This window comes from Onychostruthus taczanowskii, unplaced genomic scaffold, assembly GCF_017590055.1.
Source record: "Onychostruthus taczanowskii isolate IOZ18803 unplaced genomic scaffold, ASM1759005v1 scaffold6, whole genome shotgun sequence".
NCBI lineage: Eukaryota > Metazoa > Chordata > Aves > Passeriformes > Passeridae > Onychostruthus > Onychostruthus taczanowskii.
In genome coordinates this window covers 993,117-1,011,142 of record NW_024503679.1, presented here as the reverse complement: position 1 = coordinate 1,011,142, position 18,026 = coordinate 993,117, and the positions used below count along the sequence as shown (strand labels likewise).

Here is an 18,026-nt window from a genome sequence, read left to right as displayed (position 1 = left end):
AGAACTGAAAGTATCTAATCATGTTCTTTCTGCCTTAGGGATGCTTGTGATCTGGACCAAAAACCCAAGTTTTTGTGTTTGGTAGTGCTGGACACATTTGTGATCCATATATGAGATTAGTGCAGTAGCTATGTGGTATGTTCAGACTAAGTGTGGTGAGAATTTCAATAGGATTAGGGTCATGTTGGATAGAGGAGGAAAATTGGAACCTGGAGGTCTGGAAGAGCAGTGGTATCAAGAGGGAAGCGGGCTCAGATATGCTTTGTGGACCCTGGTTATGGGAGTGATGTTCTGTTGACAAGCAGGGAAGGTGACCACGCGTCATTTGTGATGAGGACACAGAGGTCTGTTATTGATTCCTGAATATTCATTTCTATTTCATGGGGTCTCATCCTGTCAGAGCAGCTCTGTGGCACTGGATGTTGACTAAAGATTTGACTTGAGGGTGAAATTGGTTATTACCAGGGACTTGGAGTTTACCTGGATGAGCACACAGGCCCTTTACATCCATGGTGCCAAAACTTGCAGGGTTTTTGCTCTCACCTCTTGCCCAGCCTGGCTGCAGCGCTGGGGGCTGTTTGCTTCCTCCACAGCGGATGGGGAGATATTACAGAGCTGCTGAAATAGTAAACTGGGAGAATTATATGGAAATGATGCCATCACCTTCTCCTACTCTTTTAAGGCAAGTCTTTGCAAATCCTTGAGTGGGAGGCACAGGATTGAATAAAGCCGTTGTGCAGCGTACGCTGGCGCCCATGTGCTCCCACCCGGTGCTCAGCACAGCAGCTGCAGTTGCTCAGCAGAGACTCCAGAAACCAGAGCTGGGGCTTGTGTTGTCTAACCAGCTTTGCTGAGCTTTTGGGATTTTGATATGTTGGGATTTCTTGTGCTGGGAGACACCAGGAAGAGAGAAATCCTTTGGGTGATACTGCTGTTGTGGGCATTAGAACATTAGCTCAGGACCTGCGGGTCCTTCCTCCTTAAAGGATGGACTTTATACTCCAGAACTATAGCAAAAGGAGGTGGAAACCAAAGTGTTCTTCAGATGAAATGTATAGAATAAGGGTTAGCATCTTTCTGTGTTCTGTCATCAACCCTAGCTCTCCTGCTATGGAAGAGAGCATAGCTGAAATGCTGCAAGAAGCCTTCCCTGGTCGTTTTTAATTTGTGTTGAGTTGGTGGAGCTTCTGCAGTCGTCTGAGAGCAACAGGGTGAATCCATGCCATCTTCTTTTATTTAGGAGTATTACAGTGCGAATTCAGTTTTTGTATTTCCAAATTTGCTAATTCATCCTGGAATTGTTGCTTTAGTATTTTTTTCTGCTTTTAAAAGCTCTATTAGACAATGGCTCTTCATTGCAGCTCCTAATCATTAACCTGAAAGCTTTCCAAAAGGCTCTGAGAAAATGTAAAGCAGCTGACTGCTTCATTTCTGTCTCTTGAACCAATTAACTGAAGTAATAGAGTTTTAGCTGAAGTTGCTTTTTATTATCTTCCCCTGCTAGAAGAACATATGTTCATCAGAGCTGGAAAGAGTCAGTAAAGTGCATGTAAGTTACTACAAACTGATCATCAGCTCAAGCTACCATTTGGTTCCATCAGGTAATGGTACTAATTCAGTAACTCTGTAAAAGTTAATTTCCAGAATTAGGAGATGGTGTGTGAAGGGAAGTTAACGAGATGAAGAAAGGTGTAGGGAGCTGAGGAGATGATCAGTGTCGAAGGCTCTGTATGTGTTAATGGGAAGTTATAGTGAGGTGGCAAATGCCAGATGGAGGACAGCAGATGACAACAGTCACAGGGAGTAGCCTGGCTTCTTGTGGAGTTGTGTGGAAATGGCAGGAAACTGGTACATTTTCATGTTTTAGAGATCTAATCCAGTCTTCTGATACAGCTTCAGTAGTACGTAAGATGCAAAGACCATCCCCTCAGTGGGGTACAGAGAATGAGCAGTTCTGATGTTGTTATCATCTCTGAGGGGAAGGTGAAAACTATCTGAGATCCACCAGCACTGTCCAGTGTTGTCCCTGTGAACCCTGATATGGCAGAAATGTCCGTGGTGTGATTCTCTCCCAGACCCCAGGGGATGGCAGAGGGAGAGAGCACGGATGGGTTGGCAGATGGAGTCCTTTAGCTGCTGTCCTCTTCTCGCAGCAGCCCTCTCATGTTCGGGCTGTAATCGAGCCAGGGAATATTAGATTACGCGGAAGTTTTCCAGCAGCTTCTCAGAGTGCTCAGTTGGTGGTGTTTAAAAACTAGCAAGTTTGAGATCATGTCCTGGAAGTAGTCAACACTTGGATCTCATCTTCTCTGCTGGCTTCCTGGGAATTTTATTAAGCTGCTAGAAATGAGGTTTTGTGTTTGTAAGATTTCCTGTAATTGTCTCCTGGAAGAATGGATGTCAATGGATCTCCACAAATGAAGGTCACTCAGTCCACTTGCAGAGCAGCACAAACCTTTTGCTGACAGTTGTACTGTGATGTGTTTTAGCAGGTTGAAAGCTGATTTAAGACACTTTCTAGCTGTATCTTTATATCTGCATAACCTGTGTGGGGCTGGGAGAGGAGGTGCAGGTGAAGAGCAGAGGGTCCAAGTGGAGCAGACAGGTTATTGCAGAATTTTGGGCTGGTGATGCCCCTTGGTAATGATGTGATGAAGCAGCTCTTTGGTGTCTGGTGTTGGTCACAGTCTCATGGTGGGGTTCCTTCTCCTCTCCCCACTGCTATTAAGCGTGACCTCTGGGTTATTTATCAGTGCTTCTCCCATGGCACAGTGCACGTGACAAGCCTTGGAGATGCTGGGCAGCAGGAGTTTCCACTCGGTGCTCTGTTGCAAACACTGGAGGTTTGGCTGATTAAATATTTACAGTGGTGTTGTCCCCAGGTGCCATTTCACTGGAGCAGATGTTTGTGCTGCTTGGCTTCAGACCAGCATTAGCTTGTGGTGGCTCTTTGCTCCTCCACCAAGCCAAACCCTCAGTCTTGTCAGCTGATGTGAAACCATGGGTTTCCTTCTGCTGGGAAATGTAAACCCAGCCTTGTGTCCCCGTGGAATACAGCAGTGGACATTGCTGAGGTCTGAACCCTCTACAGACTTCTGAGACTTGGGCAAAGTCAGGGTTTCTGGAGCATCTGCTTGGATTCACAAGGGCAAAGCAATTGTGTAGAAAACCCAACTGGAAGTGGCATCAATTCCTTATTGCTGTAAAAGCCTCTGTTATTGGGATGGAGGTGCTGCAGTTGAGATGAAAACTTTTGGATTGCAGAAGCTACCATGGGTAGAAAACAAAACCAGCCATGATGTGGAAAGAAAAACAAAGAATTTATCAATATCATGTCTCCAGGAGGTGTGAGAGGATTTTGCTGGAGAACTGAGCTTAAGTTGTTCTTAAATGGTTTTTATTTGCAGTAAATGCTGAAACTGAACCAGGAACTGATTCCCAGCATGTGAGGAGAAGCTGAACTGTAAAATGTGCTTTTCTTTGTAATAACATCAAGAATTAACCATGCAGCTTGTCTTGATGGATGGAAACATGAATGGATCAAGTGTTCCCAACTGTCATTCAGCAAATTGTGCTGCTTGGAAATTCTGATTCAAGCTAATGTTCCAATAATATTTAATTTATAATTAATTTGTGCGTTTAAGTGCATCCAGATTCTTCCTTCCGATTCGTACTTTCTTATTTTGACAGCAAAAAGAATTCTAATTCTTATCACTGATGAAGCTTCCAGTTGAATTAAATTCTATTAAATTAAGGAGTTTTATTTGAATTAATAATGCTGCTTTGGTGAAGTCCAGACCTTTGTAAGGCTTCCTATTGCTGTATCTCCTGCTTGCATTGGTGTGCTGGAGCATGGCACCATAGATAAGGACAGTAAATGTAAATACGTCCAGTGAAAAGCTGTGGTGGAGTGGAATTTGTTTGAAGCATATGTGGGACTTGGTTGCTTTGTTACCTCCAAAAAAAAAAAAAAAAATCCCTGCTGAAGGACTGAGGGTGTTTCTCTCTGGGCAGAGCTTTATTCTGAATGTTTTGTTAGGAAATCTTTTGAAGTGCCCGGAGAATTTCAACAAAATGGCTGCTTCCTCGGGTTTGTTCCTATCTGGATATCAACAGGCTTGCTGCCCTCGGCTCCAGGCAATCTGCCTCGGCTCCGACATGTAAAATTTAATAGGAGGCTGCTGTAAGTGAGATCTGCTGTTTCAGCTTTCATCAGACACGTTTGGAGGAGAACGTGTTGCCTGTTCCTTGCTCTCTGTCCATCCCTGGGTGCTTTCTGTAGGAAAATTCATCTCTGTAAACAGAAAACAGCCTTAGTAGGAGCGTGCTCTCGCAGCCTCGGGAATAATCCCGTCGGAGCAGCAGCAGAGCCTGCATAGAGTTATGACTAATCTGTGTGGTGTCAGTTGTAGGAAATAATCCTGTGTGCCAAACGAGGAGGAACAGAGCCCCTGCCTTCCCAGTGCTGTGTAACCCAGGATTTGGACATTCCATTAATTTTTACATGAGTTTCCAAAGTGATGGCTGAAGGTTGGTGGAAAGCTGGAGTGGAGCTGGTGTTGAAATAGGATGTTATTTTGGTGGTGTTTTAACCCTCTGTGCCTGAGGTGCAGGGCACAGCTCTCACCGGGGTGGGTGCTGTGGTTGACTCCTCCAGCACTGCTCTGGAATAACTGTGAGGGACATGTGTGCATTCCTTGGTGGTGTGCCTGGCCTTAGACTGGAACAATCCTTCATGTCAGAACTTTGGGCATTTGTATTTTACTCTGATCTGCCCCTTCGTTGCCTTCCTCCCAATCTTCTGTGCTCTCTGGGTGCCTCCAGCCCAGATTGTATCCCTGTTCAGGGATGAGCAAGGGCAGGGCTGTGTTAATTCTTGCCTTCTGTATCTGGGAAACAGCCAGGGGAGGTTTGAATGCTACATCTGGGATGTGGCAGGCAGTGAAAGCAGGCAGCCCAGCTATTTCTGGTGGGAGCTTGTCATGCTGCTGGCGTTTCCTTTCTTTTTTAAAATGTTCAACCAACAGTGCAGGAGGAAGCTGGAGCCCAGCAATCCAGGAGAAGGTGATAGTGCCACAGAGTCAACAGTATAATCCTAAATAATGTCCAGTTTGTACCCTCACCTTGCAGTGCTGGGATACCTGGGGGTTCTGACCTAGGGGAGCTTTGAGAAAGCTGCAGTGCCTGTGTGTTGGGAAAATGGAGAAGCCACAGATGAAACCCCCTTGTCCTTTCCAGCCACATCTCCTTTGGGGAGTGGTATTTGCTGGATCAGCCTTGTTCTGCTTAATAATCACTGCAGACTGTTGGAGTTTCTTATCAATGTGCTGTAGTTTTTACTTCAGTGCAGGGGAAACCTTCTGTCTTTTTTAAGTCAGCCAGAGACCACTACCTCAGCTGCCTCTTAGCCTATTAAGTGATTAACAGGTATTCCCAGAAGCCTTAATAAGTGGCCAAGTGTGTGCTGTAGTAGGAGATAGGACAAGACTTTGGGCTGATTTTAATTAAAGCTCTCTCAATGCTTGAGAAATGAAGAAAAATGTGTTTCCTTGTACATCTGGCAGATTTCTGGGCTGAGTGAAGACTCCTTATGTTGAAGGGCTGTGTGCTTTGCTATCTGAAATTCATAACTGGAGAATTACAGGGGCTGGTATCATAACCAAGATAATCTAGAGATAAGATTGGTTTATTTACTAAGGTATATTTTTATCTTTGATTAAATTGCTCCAGGAATTGTGTCTAAGTGAGCTTTTAAGAACTCCTTTAAAGTACTCCTACATAGTACAGCCAGAGTTACAGAAAAGGTTGTTGTGGAGATCCAAATACAAAATAACCTGAAAAGATCAGAAACTGAACCCCACAAGAGGCTGCTGGATGAACCTTTGGGTGAAGGAGACCCTTAAATTCTCACAGAGCTTCTTGTTGGCAGGACTGACTTAAAAGAGTTGAGCTGCTTGCTCCCCTCTGCAGGGCTGGCTGAGGGAGGGATGCTGGTGACATGTGATTGTCAGCCAGGCACCTCACCTTGTGTTGCTGCAGGGAAGAGCTTGGATCCCTCTCACCTGGGAGACTGGTTCAGATATGGACCAGAACCACACTGTGACCATGCAATACCCATTTCTGGTATCTCCTGCCCCTTACTGTGTAGATCTGCTGTCCCAGCTGTTCCTGGGGTTCCATCAGGGATCTGCTCAAACCTTTCTATAGCTGCTTTGGTTCACATGGGCTTTCTAAGCTGGAAAAAAATTCTTAGTTTGGCCTTAAACAATCTGGCATTAATAAGAGTCAGAACACACTGTAGAAGGAGAGGAGTGTCACTTTTTATAGTATAAACCACAAGACTGGTTCTTTCTGCTTATTACATTGTCACCCGAGGGCTTTATTTCAGTGAAGGTTTTGTTGGTGGTGGTGGTGAAAGAGGCTGTCCTGCTTTCCACCTTGTGCTAATGCAGCTGTTCGTGTGGTCAGGCAATCAAATAGATTGGAGAACTGATTCCATGAAAAAAACAACCTAAAGGAAAAGAGAAGATGAGTTTCTGAGCCATTATTTGCAGCATAAAATGGCTGTAGTGGTATGGGCTAGTGAGGGCAGGAGATGCAGGGATGGGGTGGCATCGCTGCTGTGGGTGACAGCATTGGCTTTTGGCAGCATCAGGTTGTGCCTGTAGCTCCAGGGCTCAGGAAATCACATTGCTGGTTTATGTCCTACTTTTCAACAGCTTCAGAGCGCCCATTGAACGTTGGCCCTGAGGCAAACTTCCATTTTGGTGTCAAATGGCAAAGTACACACAGCCACTCTCAGGCAGCCCCCCCCCTTGTCTCCTTTGCATGTAAATGGTCCTAAAACTGAGCGCAGAGAGTGGATTTGGAGAGCTAAAACGCAGTTCTGGGGTGTAACAGAAGCCATATGGTCTGGTGTGTTTCTCATATAATCAAACTCTTGGCTGATGGTTCAGATTTAGTTGGAATAAAAACTTGTACAGGAGTGAAAATCAGCTCTTATGTTCCACCTTCCTTCTGACCTTTCTAGACTGTATTTCTTTCCTTAGCTTTCTTTCCTTAGCTGCCCTGAGTTTTTTTCTGGATTTGATGGTGCTTCAGAAATTTCTGAGGTCTTCCAAGAACTTTGTCATCTTACACTGGTAGCCAGTTGTGTTCTTGGACAGTTTTCAGCCCAAGTGTTTTGATGGTCAGGGCTGGATTATTCTTGCTCTGCAGGTAGTGTGGAGATTGTGGCAAAAATGGATATAATGGGTAGAAATCAACCCTTCCGGCATTTTACAGACATCCTGGAATTGCATTGTGTGGGCATGCTGGATGTGGAGATGTTGGCACTGTGGTAGGTGTAATTAGTCTGGTCCTTAAATCTTCAAGCAAATTCTCATTTTATATGGATTTGGATTTATATATATATATATGTGCTTGGATTTATAGAGTTGGGTTTGGGTTTTTTTTCCCCTTTAAATTTGTCTGTCAAGTCCAGCTATTTCCCAGTCCATGCCAGTAAACATGTATTGTCTGAACAGATGATGTTATCAGACACCCTGATTTTCCCTTTGCCTATTCAAAGCTCTGCCTGGTGTTCTCATTCTGGCTTGGTTACTCAATTATTGATTGTTTTTCTCTTCTTTCTCCAGAATCCAGCGACTATCACTCGAATATTGCTTAGCCATTTCAACTGGGATAAGGAGAAGCTGATGGAGAGGTAAGCAGTTGGAGAGCTGGAAAAAAAAGCTTATTCCTGGATCAAGTGAGGATGGATGAATGCACAGTGTGTGGCAGGAGAATCTTTTGTGTAAGCTCTAAATGTTCTCCCTTTCCCAGCTAAGGGTGACTCGTGACTCATTGTTTTAATATTATTGATGCCTGGTTAGATTTAAAGTTGTGGAAGTTATGTTGCCCATTGGAAAGAGGGATTTCCAGTTTGAACATGTACAGGCTTTGGGCAGGCTTTGGAAAAAAGCAAGCAGGAACAGGTTCTTGTTATCTAGCAGCTGTTTTGGATTTGGGTTTAGCTGCTCATGCCTGTCATGCTGGCATGTGTATTCCTGACATGTTGATTTGCTGCTCTGGCCAAGGCTAAATAGTTCCTGGCTGATAATGGTCCTGCCTTGTCTTCATCTCCACAGCTCCAGGTTTTCTTTAGGGTGTGTAAATAATGGCTTGAATTTTGCCTCTCCCTCCCCCTCAGAGCAGAGTGTTTTATGGTTATTTCCCGTCTTTGATTCCCAGCTCTTGGAATGCTGCTTGATAAATGTACTTCTCAGTTTGTTGTTATACACTGGAGACCAACTCCAGCTGCCTTTGGTTCATTCCAATGCCAGTGTTGGTGTTGAAGAGAGTTGAGGGAGCTGGAGAATTTAAATTACTTTAGAAACTGGGAGGAGAATTAATCTGGACCAAAAAGAGCAGTAAAAGCTGTACAGGGACTTGCTGGTTGTGCTGGTCTTACTTGGTGTGAAGTGACCAATGGTTGTGGAGGGCCTGGTGGGATCATTAGTTTGACTTTTCCCTTAATTACCATTTCCTTTGCCTGATAATCAGGGTATGAGAAGATGAGATGTGCTTGGTAAACCAGGAGCAGTTGCTGGTGCTCCTATGAGTTGATAAATGTCTCTTCACTGACCTTGGGGCTGAGCCCCTGTAGTTTGGTACTCTGTCACCCAGGGGAAGAGGAGCAAAGGTTTTCACACTGTTAGTAATTATTTTGGAGTATAAATATTTGTGCTATCCTTGGCTAATGGATTTAGGACATCATTAGTGCCCTTTGTGTAATATTTTTGGTTAGTGATGGTGCTCAGATATATCTTCTGTTTTGTTTAACCTAGATTTTTTTTCTGAAGTGATTGTATTTTTTACAGCTTTCTAGTCCTTATTTTCCTGAGACTGACCTCTTTTAGTAAATGTTGGAAGTCTGAAAACTTTGTGTCACAAATATACCCACTATTTAACTCTAACTACAGCTGTTAAGAATTCTGATTTAATACCTGCTCTGCAACATGTCTGCTCACTTGGTGTTTGAGTTTCTGGTTCTTTTGGTTTTGATTGGGGTAAAGTTCACTCTCCTTGGCTGGGAGATACCTCTACATGAGTGCACTGAAAAGCCATCCCTTTGGTACAGTAGGTTTTGTCCCTTGTTGTTGAAAGTTTGTTTAGGGCTGCCATCATTTTAAAAATAAAAAATAGGGCTGTGCTTTTGTTTTTGCCCTTTTTTTTTTTTCTCTCAAGGGAGGTGCCAGCCAGGTCAGTGTGAGGTATTGTTGTTAAGGCTTTTACAGTTTAAGTACATGTTATATTTACAAATCCATAGGTAAACATATTCATTAAATACTTAACTCAGCAGGATTACCCCTGTGAATAATAGAATACTTGACTTGCTTAGGCAGACCTGTTGTACACTGGTCCCAGTTTTGGTGCTTATTGATGTCCTGTTGTATTGAAAAACATCAAAACAGGATCTCTCCAGTGCCTGGTGCTGCCTTCTGACACTTCTACACTAAACAACTTCCATGAAATCTTCTGGAGTGCTGAGCTGTGTTAAAGCAGGAGTAGGAAGCTGGGTAGGAGGCTGAGAGCAGGCTCTTGCCTTCAAGAGGGTTTGGTCATTGCTGTGGTGATAGGTGAAGATTAAGGGGAAAAAAACCCCAAAATATACATTTTGGTGAAAGTTCCTGTTGTTTGATGGTGTTTATTTGCAGTTCCTAATCAGTGCTTGTTTTCTCTTAGTTCATGGTGAGTCAGCACGACCTCCCAGCAGCCTTATCAGACCTGGCCTGGAGGAAAGCACTTCAACCAAGTGGCTTCTCTTTTTTTGATAAGTGGGGAGGTCTGAGCTTGTGACGTGAAAATTTCTGTTTTCCCACTTTTTTTTAGCGTTCTTATGCCTGTTTTTAATGAGCAGGTTGTTACTGTCTGTGCCAGCTTTGTCATGGAGTAATTACACAGTGGTGTTCAGAGGGCAGATGTGCTACAGATATTTATTCTAGTTACAGTAAAGTAATAACAGCCACAATTAAAAAACTGCCCTGTCCCACTGGTGAAACTCTAATTGTTTGTGTGCAAAAGCAAAATTGGAGGTTTGGGGTGCATTTATTTGTAGGATGGAAGTGATGAGTGGAGGAAATACTAGTTCAGCCTCTGATACGCTGCATGTGTTTAGAATAAAGATGTCAAATATTATTTTCCTGGGTCTTGCAGGTGTGATTCATAGGGATAGGAGGGCACCAGGTGCAGAATGACCACATCACCTCAGAACCAAGTGAAGAAAGTGCTTTAACTTGAACCTTATCTTTATTACCTTCCAATTTTGCTATGGCTGATGGTGTCCTCCCCTGAGGGGAGTTTGGGGAGGAACCTCTGTGTGATGAAGAGGTTAAAATGCAGTTCTCCTGCTTTATGTGCCTTCCCCTGGTCATTTTGTTAAGAGAAAAGTGTCTCAGCATGTCCCAAGGCCCGATTTAATCCCTGGAGGCACAGCCAGAGATCCAGCAGTCCCTTGTAGCTGCTTATCTTGGTGGCCACATGTCCCTCCTCCCTCTGAGCAGAGCAGGGATGTCAGGAATGCCCAGATTGCCTCTTCTCCAGAACCTGGCTGCCTGCTTTCCCTGGAACAAATAAATACTTTCCACTCTTCAGCAGAGGCTGAACAGGTGAAAAATGGTGCATGGCAGGAGTTTTGATGTGGAGATATCTTTTATTGTGAGTGTTTTGATGCATTGACACTCACAAATGCTATTCCATGGAAGTAAATATCCCAAAATATGTACTAGAAGCAATTTTTTTTCAGTGAAAAGGCTTTTTATCTTTGATACTCCCATGGGTAGGATTTGATTGTGTCTGGAAAATGGAGATTAGGCAGTTACAAACAGCAGGAGGGAATTTTGAGGAGATCAAGGGGCTGACAGCTTGATCCCTCTGCCAGAAAGACTTGGTGTTGCTATAGGTTTGGTCTTGGTAAGTAGAAACATTTGAAAATAATGGACAAACAGTGATTTGTCCATTCATTTTAAAATAGCAGAAAAACCCCCAACTTTGTGATGAAGCAAATGGACTTTGAAGAATTAATAGAGGAAATTCTCATGTGCCAGAAGAGCTGGAATTATTCAGTATCTGCATTGTGAAGGGAAAGGAGGGCACAGGATCTAAAGGGCTGTTGAAGGTGCTGTGCTCCTCCCTAGGATGAAAATAAGGATGGAGGTACCAAGAACCAGCCCTTTAACAGAGAGTATTTGAGGAAAAATCAGAATTCTTGGAGTTGTAAAGGAAGTGAGGAGGAATGCTGACATGGAGGAGATCTGGAACAGTGTAGCCATTCTTTGCAATGCATTAGGTGAGATTTGGAGGAGAAACCTAAGTGAAATTGTGAGATCAGGGTCAGATCAGGACTGGGACTGCATGTGTTTTGGCTTTCTTGGATTCAAGGAGAATGAATGGAAATGGAAACTGGTGATGGAAAAGGTTTGCTGGCTAGGGAATTTGGTGAATGTCACATGGAGCTCAGCTGCTGTAGGAGGGAAGGGTGTTAGAGCTGCTGCCTGGGAATCCTTTGACCAAAGAACATGGGAAGGGCAAAGGGAGATCTTCCTGCATGGTTGGTCTGTGGTGATAATGGAAAAGGTGGGAAAAAGGGATGGTAATTGGAATTAGGTGCTGTTCCTAACCTTTGAAGGAACTGCAAGAGTCTTCTGACTGAGCCCCTGGCATGTTTGCCTGAGGAGTGGTGGAGCAGTTGGAGAGCTGTTGGACTTTGGAGTATCCATTGGAGCTGTGTGTTTTCAGGGAGATCCACAGTGCAGTTTTCCTCTGCATTTTCTGGAGTTCTTACAGCCCAGTGGCTGCATGAGTATGAGTCTGAGAGACATACCTAAAAATAAATGTGGAAATTACTTACTCAGAAAGAAAATGCATGAAAAGAAAACAGCATGGAGAAGCAGGAGTACTATCCATAGGTATTTGAAGGGGATGGGTAATTCCAGGTGAAAAAAGTCAAGTTCCTGATGTGGATATTCACCCTTAAAACCAGCCCACCACTACAAAAACCTCTGGTATTTCCATAAGCACTTAGCTGGTCATGAGTATCAGGGTTCAAGTTGCATCATAGCATTTGTATACAAAACTATTTTCCTTGCAAACTTCACACCCAGCTGTGTGTCTGCTCTCCTCAGAGCATGTCCTGTGCTGCTCCTGCTGCCACTAAGAGCAGTTGGAAGGCTGGAAAACTTTTGTGGGCTTAATATTTATGCGTGATTCTTAATAAACAAATACTGCCTGTAATGGGACTGCACTGAATTCACTTGCTAAAATTTTCTAAATATATAATTTTATATATTTAGATTTAAATATAACATACAAATTTCTAACTAAAATCCTCTAAGTAAACAAAAGAACTTGGCTGAGTGAAATCCTGAGCTAACATTGCAGAACAGTGGCAAAACCTCGTGGATGCTGTGATGCCAGAATTCACCACTTCCTTCCAGATTCAGTGTCTTGAAATTTAAGATCCAGAATACATGAACTGCATTGAGAAACATATGAAACAGCAGGAAAATTTATATTTTTTCAATTATAAATCAAGCCTTGTTGGTAGGTAGAGCTGTAATGGAGCAGGGGAATGACATACTGGGTTTGGCTGGGGGATGTGTGCATGTGATGGGGCTGGTTAATTGTCTGGTTTAATTAGTTCTTTGCAGCTGCTGCAGGCTGGAGAAAGGTGTGTGAAGGATTCTGGGAAGAGGCTGAGCTTTCTGATAATGATTCTCTCCAGTTTGGTTCTCCTCTCCTAGGAAGAGCTTTTTATCAGTCTTTAAAGCAAACCAATATTCTTTTCCTTAAGGGAATAGGAAATAGAAAGGAAGTGATCTTTTTTCACCCCCCAAGCAATTTTGCATCCTACTTTTCAATAGGTACCTTATCTTTGGAAGCATTGTAAACCTGGAAAATTACCTCAGGTTGACTGAAGAGAGAAGATGCTCAAGTGGCTATGGGTCAGAATATTAGGAAAAATGGAAGGCTTCAGTTGAAAATAAATGAGCTTGAAGGCATCAAACCTGTGCTTTAGGAAGGTGTTCGAATGCCTGAACTGTGGCATTCACAACTGAACTGAACTCAGGTGTTCTTGCTCTAGTTTCCTGTCCTGGAATTCTAATGCCAGGCAATTGGGAGAGTCACAAATTACTTGAAATGCAGCTGAAGAATTGAAGGTGCCTGTATTTCAGGAGTGTGTAATTCAAGTGAGAGTCTCTGAAATTCTGTCGTTGTCTAATATTCACCTCTGTGTTGTGTTAGAGAAGGGTTTGTTGGAAGTAGTGGGTGTGTGAGTTCTGAAATACAAAAAGCATCTTTGTACACTTAACTGCTACATAGAATGGAAATATGATTTAGAAGGTGCTTAAATTTTCATTCTGTCCTGTGTTGTGCAGGTACTTTGATGGCAACTTGGAGAAGCTCTTTGCAGAGTGTCACGTAATTAATCCAAGTAAAAAGTCGCGAACGCGCCAGATGAACACCAGATCATCAGCCCAGGACATGTCCTGTCAGATCTGCTATCTGAACTACCCAAATTCCGTGAGTACCCAGTGGCCTGTCAGTTTCTTGAGGTTGGGATTGAAGGTAGTTTGATGGTAGATTGACATGGTAGTTCATGTTTGGACTCAGGTGTTTATTGTTTCTTATCAGTGAAACAGCCTCACAACCATGAATTCAGCAGCATTTCATTAACAAGGCATAAAATGTTTATCTCTTGTTACAAGGTCTTTTAAGACTAAACTATCCAATTAAGAAATGACACCTAGATTACTTTCCCTTTTAACCCAATAACTGATCCCTTGAAGCTTGCAATGTGGACTTCTCTGTCCAGTTACAAAACATCACCCAAACCCATGAAGAAGGAAGAAGAAGGTAAAGAAGAATAACTTGCCTCTGCCCTAAAACCTCCATCTTGGTTCATATTTATTTCTATATTCTAAAACCCTACATTCTGAATTTTCCACCCTGATATTACACACTTCTAACCAATTACACGCCTGTAATCTCAGTGCTGTCAATCAATTTTGGAAGTCCTCTCCACAGCCTCAGGTCACATGCAGTGCTCTCTTGCAAGTCTGTGTCTTTAAGCACAGAAAGTTTAAAATTCTCAGTGTTCAGGGTTCTAACACTACCTAAGCAGCAACTCCCCAGATTTCCAACCTGAAACTTCACGTTTTCCTGCACGCTACCTCTGAGGGTGCTGGGGCCTGGGCAGTGGTGTGGTAAAGTTCAGGACAAAGCAAGCAGGTGATGTTTGCAAAGGTCTGATACCAGGTGAGGTGTACAGATAAAGGATATGTGAAATTCAAAATCTGTGAAAAGCATGATGGGCAAAGAGATTTACTTAAATAGAAAGACAAGGTAGGAAAGATCTTTTAAAAGCAAAACAGTCAAACTAGGAAGTCTAGAAAAAAGTAGTAGAAGTAAAATGTGGATATCTTTATTGTATTGGACAATACCCTCTTGGTCAGACCTGTTACCCAGTGCTTGCTGGGGCCCTGCATCAATGCTCTGGGTGATAGTGCTACTTCCTTTGGTCACTGTTGACCAAACTGAGGCATTCCCATACACTGCTAAGAGCTCCAGGCTCTGCTGGGACACCTGGGGCAGGACATACTGTTGGGAGACCTGGGAGAAAAGGAGATGAGTGGAAAAGCTCAGGTAGGAGAGTTCATCAGAAGTCAAAGTGCTGATAGTAAGGAATTCTTCCTTTAGTGGAACCTGTTCTTTGTGGGGGAGCTGCCCTTCCAGAACACCCTAAAAAAGTGCTGGGCCTTTCCAGGCAAAGCTGCCCTGACAAATTCGCTCTTGCTTTGGGTGTGTTTTAATCAAGGAACCGTGCTGAGCTTTGGGGTTCAGGAGGGTGAAGTTCCCTGGTTGTGCCCTCCCCTTGCTCTGGATCTTCTTCCCTGGAGTGGACAGAGCTGAGCCAAGCCCAGCTTCAGGCCTCCCATTCTCAGCATTAAGGTCCCTGTTGCTCTTCAGCCAGGAACCACAAGGCTTCACATGTCTCCTCTTGTATGCCCTGACTTCCTTCTTGTGAAGAGTAGCTGGAAAGGCAAATTCCTGCTCTGTATGATGAGCTGCTTTGAGAAAGAAAGGCAATATATTCTAATGTATTGTTCTCTCCATTTTAACATAGTTGCTGTGCTGGGTGGGGGTACAACTCACAAGTGACAGGCCTGTCCTCTGGCTGGGGCTACTGTGCTGCCTGGGAAGCAGAATCAGAGAATCATGGGACAGACCCACAAGGATCATCGAGTCCAGCTCCTGGCCCTGCACAGAACAGCCTCTAAAATCACACCCAGCATTGTCTGGAGTTTTGACACTGGAAAGAACAGCACAAAACATGCAAACACTTCCTGATTTTGTAGCTTAAATAGCAGTGGCCCAGTTGTTAGAAGAGCAGATTTTTAGCTGGAGCAGAGAGATGTGGCAGGTGAGCAGAGCTCTCTCTGTTTCTGGTGGTAAAAGACACAAAGGGGGCTCTTTCTTTGCCCTACAGAAGAGCTGGAGCCTATAGAAAAACTAGTATTTATTATTTCTTCTGTAAAAGGCTATAGTGTCTGTGTCTAAGGTAATTGAATTCTGTTTTGAACCTCTTTTAGTCGGTGTGAATTATAAATTCTAGGATTATTTTCATGTTCAATGCCCAGCCTAAAATTCCAGCTTGGAAAATTTCTCTTGCAGTAATTAGCTAATTATTTTTCCACATGAAACCTGGGGTGGGGGTTTGCACTGAGAGCCCCTTTCAGCCTATGGAAAGCTGAGAGTTTGTAGGTATTAAGAAGTTTTACAGTGCAACAGTTGTTGCAGGAATGTTAGTCTTGAAAGTCTGAAGTACATGAGACACCATCTACAAAGTCTCTGTGTAGCTCTTCAGTCACCTCCAAAGAGCTGTGCTTTGAGGTTTTGGGAGGCACCTGCCAAACAAAGCATTTGAAGCTCTCACCCTGCAAGTCTGAGCATTTAAGGAGATGTTTCCCCTACTCTGTGTCCCTGTCAAGCACTGTCAGGTCCCAGCAGTTCTTTTAGGGGACACCTTTATTGGGAAGACAGTAATTGGGAGGGTCGTGGCTTTGCCTTCCTCCTCTCTTGCCCCTCACCCTCAGGAGAGTGGGCTGGGGGTGTTTTTGGGAATGTCCTTCTTTGTCCAGACTGTAGATGTTGAGCACAGATGGGGTGACAGCAGAGCTGTCCCCTGGGCTATTGAGCTGCCTAAGGAGTTACTGCTCCCCCCGTCCTTGGTGGTTTTATGTTGGCCTTTTTACTTGCTCCCTTGACATCTGCTGTCAGCTGAGCCAAAAATAATTGGGAACTCCCTCAAAGTAAAGAAAAGAGCTGAGAGATTCTCTGCATTCCTTGCAGCCTGGGAGGAAGCGTGGTGGTGGCTGCCTTTCTGTGGGCATTTAGCAAAGCATTTTCCTGCCTGAAATAACCAAAACAGGTCTTACATGAAGATGTGTTCTGTGCTGGTTCCTCGTGTGTGCCTGCTTCAGGAATGTTTGGGTTCAGTAAGGGATGATTCCCTTATCTGTGTTTGCTTCCCATCACATGTGGAGAAGCCAGAATTCACAGAAAAGCCAGTGCAGTCTTTGAGATGGTTTCATGCTGTGGCATCCCAAAAGTTACAGATGTTGAAATGTTTTTACTCTAACTCTGCATCTCCAGGAGATGTCATTTGGCCACAGCAGCATCTGTGGAGCATCAGATACCTTGTTATCTGGCTCAGTAAGGGTTCAGAAATTGGAAGGAGGAACCAACGGCATCTTTTTGCACTCTTGCAGCTGGTGTACCTGGCACCACATAGGTGTCAGCCTCCTCTCTGATCTCTTTATTGTTTTTTTGGGGTGGATGTTTCTATTTTTACCAGGTACCAAGGCTATTGGAAGGAGGAACCAATGGCATCTTTTTGCACTCTTGCAGCTGGTGTACCTGGCACCACATAGGTGTCAGCCTCCTCTCTGATCTCTTTATTGTTTTTTTGGGGGTGGATGTTTCTATTTTTACCTGGCACCAAGTCAGATGCTCAGGTCAGATTCAGCTGTGTTGGTGCTCCCAGACTGCAGCCTGTGCTGGTGGCAGGAGTGTCAGAGCAGTGTAATCACAGCAGTGTAATCACAGCCTGCCAGCCCTGGCAAAGGGCTGCTGACAGGCACCTGCTCTGGGCAATGCCAGAGCATCCAGGGATGGCACAGCACAGCTGCTGCACCTCTGTGGGATGGACAGAATATATCTGTGGTGAATGAGAATGCTTGGAAAGAGCATTTGCCTCAAGTGGATTCTCCTTTCCTCAGTTGCCATCATCCTGCTGTTGTTTGGGGCTGTTCCACAGAGGGTTCCAGGTTCTTTCCTGTGTGGAGTTTTCATGGTTTGCTGATGTCTGAAGGTAGAGTTCTGGTTTTATCTCACTAGCTGAGAAGTTGGTTTGAAAAGCTGAGCCAGCAATTACCTCAGTAGTGGTACAAATGGAGTGTTTTAAATACAGTTTTCCTTGGTGCTGACTTGGAGTATAAAATAACTTTCAGCTGACCAGAGAAAAGTACTTCAGTTCCACTCTTTCCTCAGCAGTGTTTGCTTCTCCACCCCTTGTGTAACCACTCAGTCCCAGATGATATCTTGACAGCACTGTGCAGGTGATGCAGACAAGGATGGAGTTGTCCCTGTTGCTGTCTGTGACAGCAGATCATTATTGAATTTTATTGAGCAATTTACACCTGCCAATTAGGACCTTGAGTGTCCTCATCTGATGAGCATCTGGGTTGCAGGGGGAACTTCCCTGGGGAGGTCTGGGACTTCGGGCAGCACCCACATGTGCCAAGGGGAAAAAACAGGAGGAATGAAGAGACTGTATCCTTGTCACTGTGGCCTCTTTGGTGTTGCACTTATTTGACTGACTTCCAAGGAAAAATGGGAGAGAGCCATGCTGTGCTCCATATACACTCCTAAAACAAGGATAAATTTAAATGGGCAGGATGGAAACATGGGCCACACCTTTCCTT

The 18,026-nt window shown here is 44.1% G+C and overlaps 1 protein-coding gene across 3 annotated transcripts in view; it reads left to right on the top strand.

Moving 5' to 3' along the window:
• ARIH1 (ariadne RBR E3 ubiquitin protein ligase 1) overlaps positions 1 to 18,026 on the top strand; it is a 50,256-nt gene that overhangs the window by 14,208 nt on the left and 18,022 nt on the right. For all 3 annotated transcript variants that reach the window (XM_041418508.1, XM_041418507.1, XM_041418506.1), the window contains exons 2-3: positions 7,638 to 7,705; positions 13,419 to 13,563. In XM_041418508.1, the coding sequence (XP_041274442.1) occupies positions 7,638 to 7,705; positions 13,419 to 13,563 (213 nt within the window). The remainder of the gene's footprint in view (positions 1 to 7,637; positions 7,706 to 13,418; positions 13,564 to 18,026) is intronic.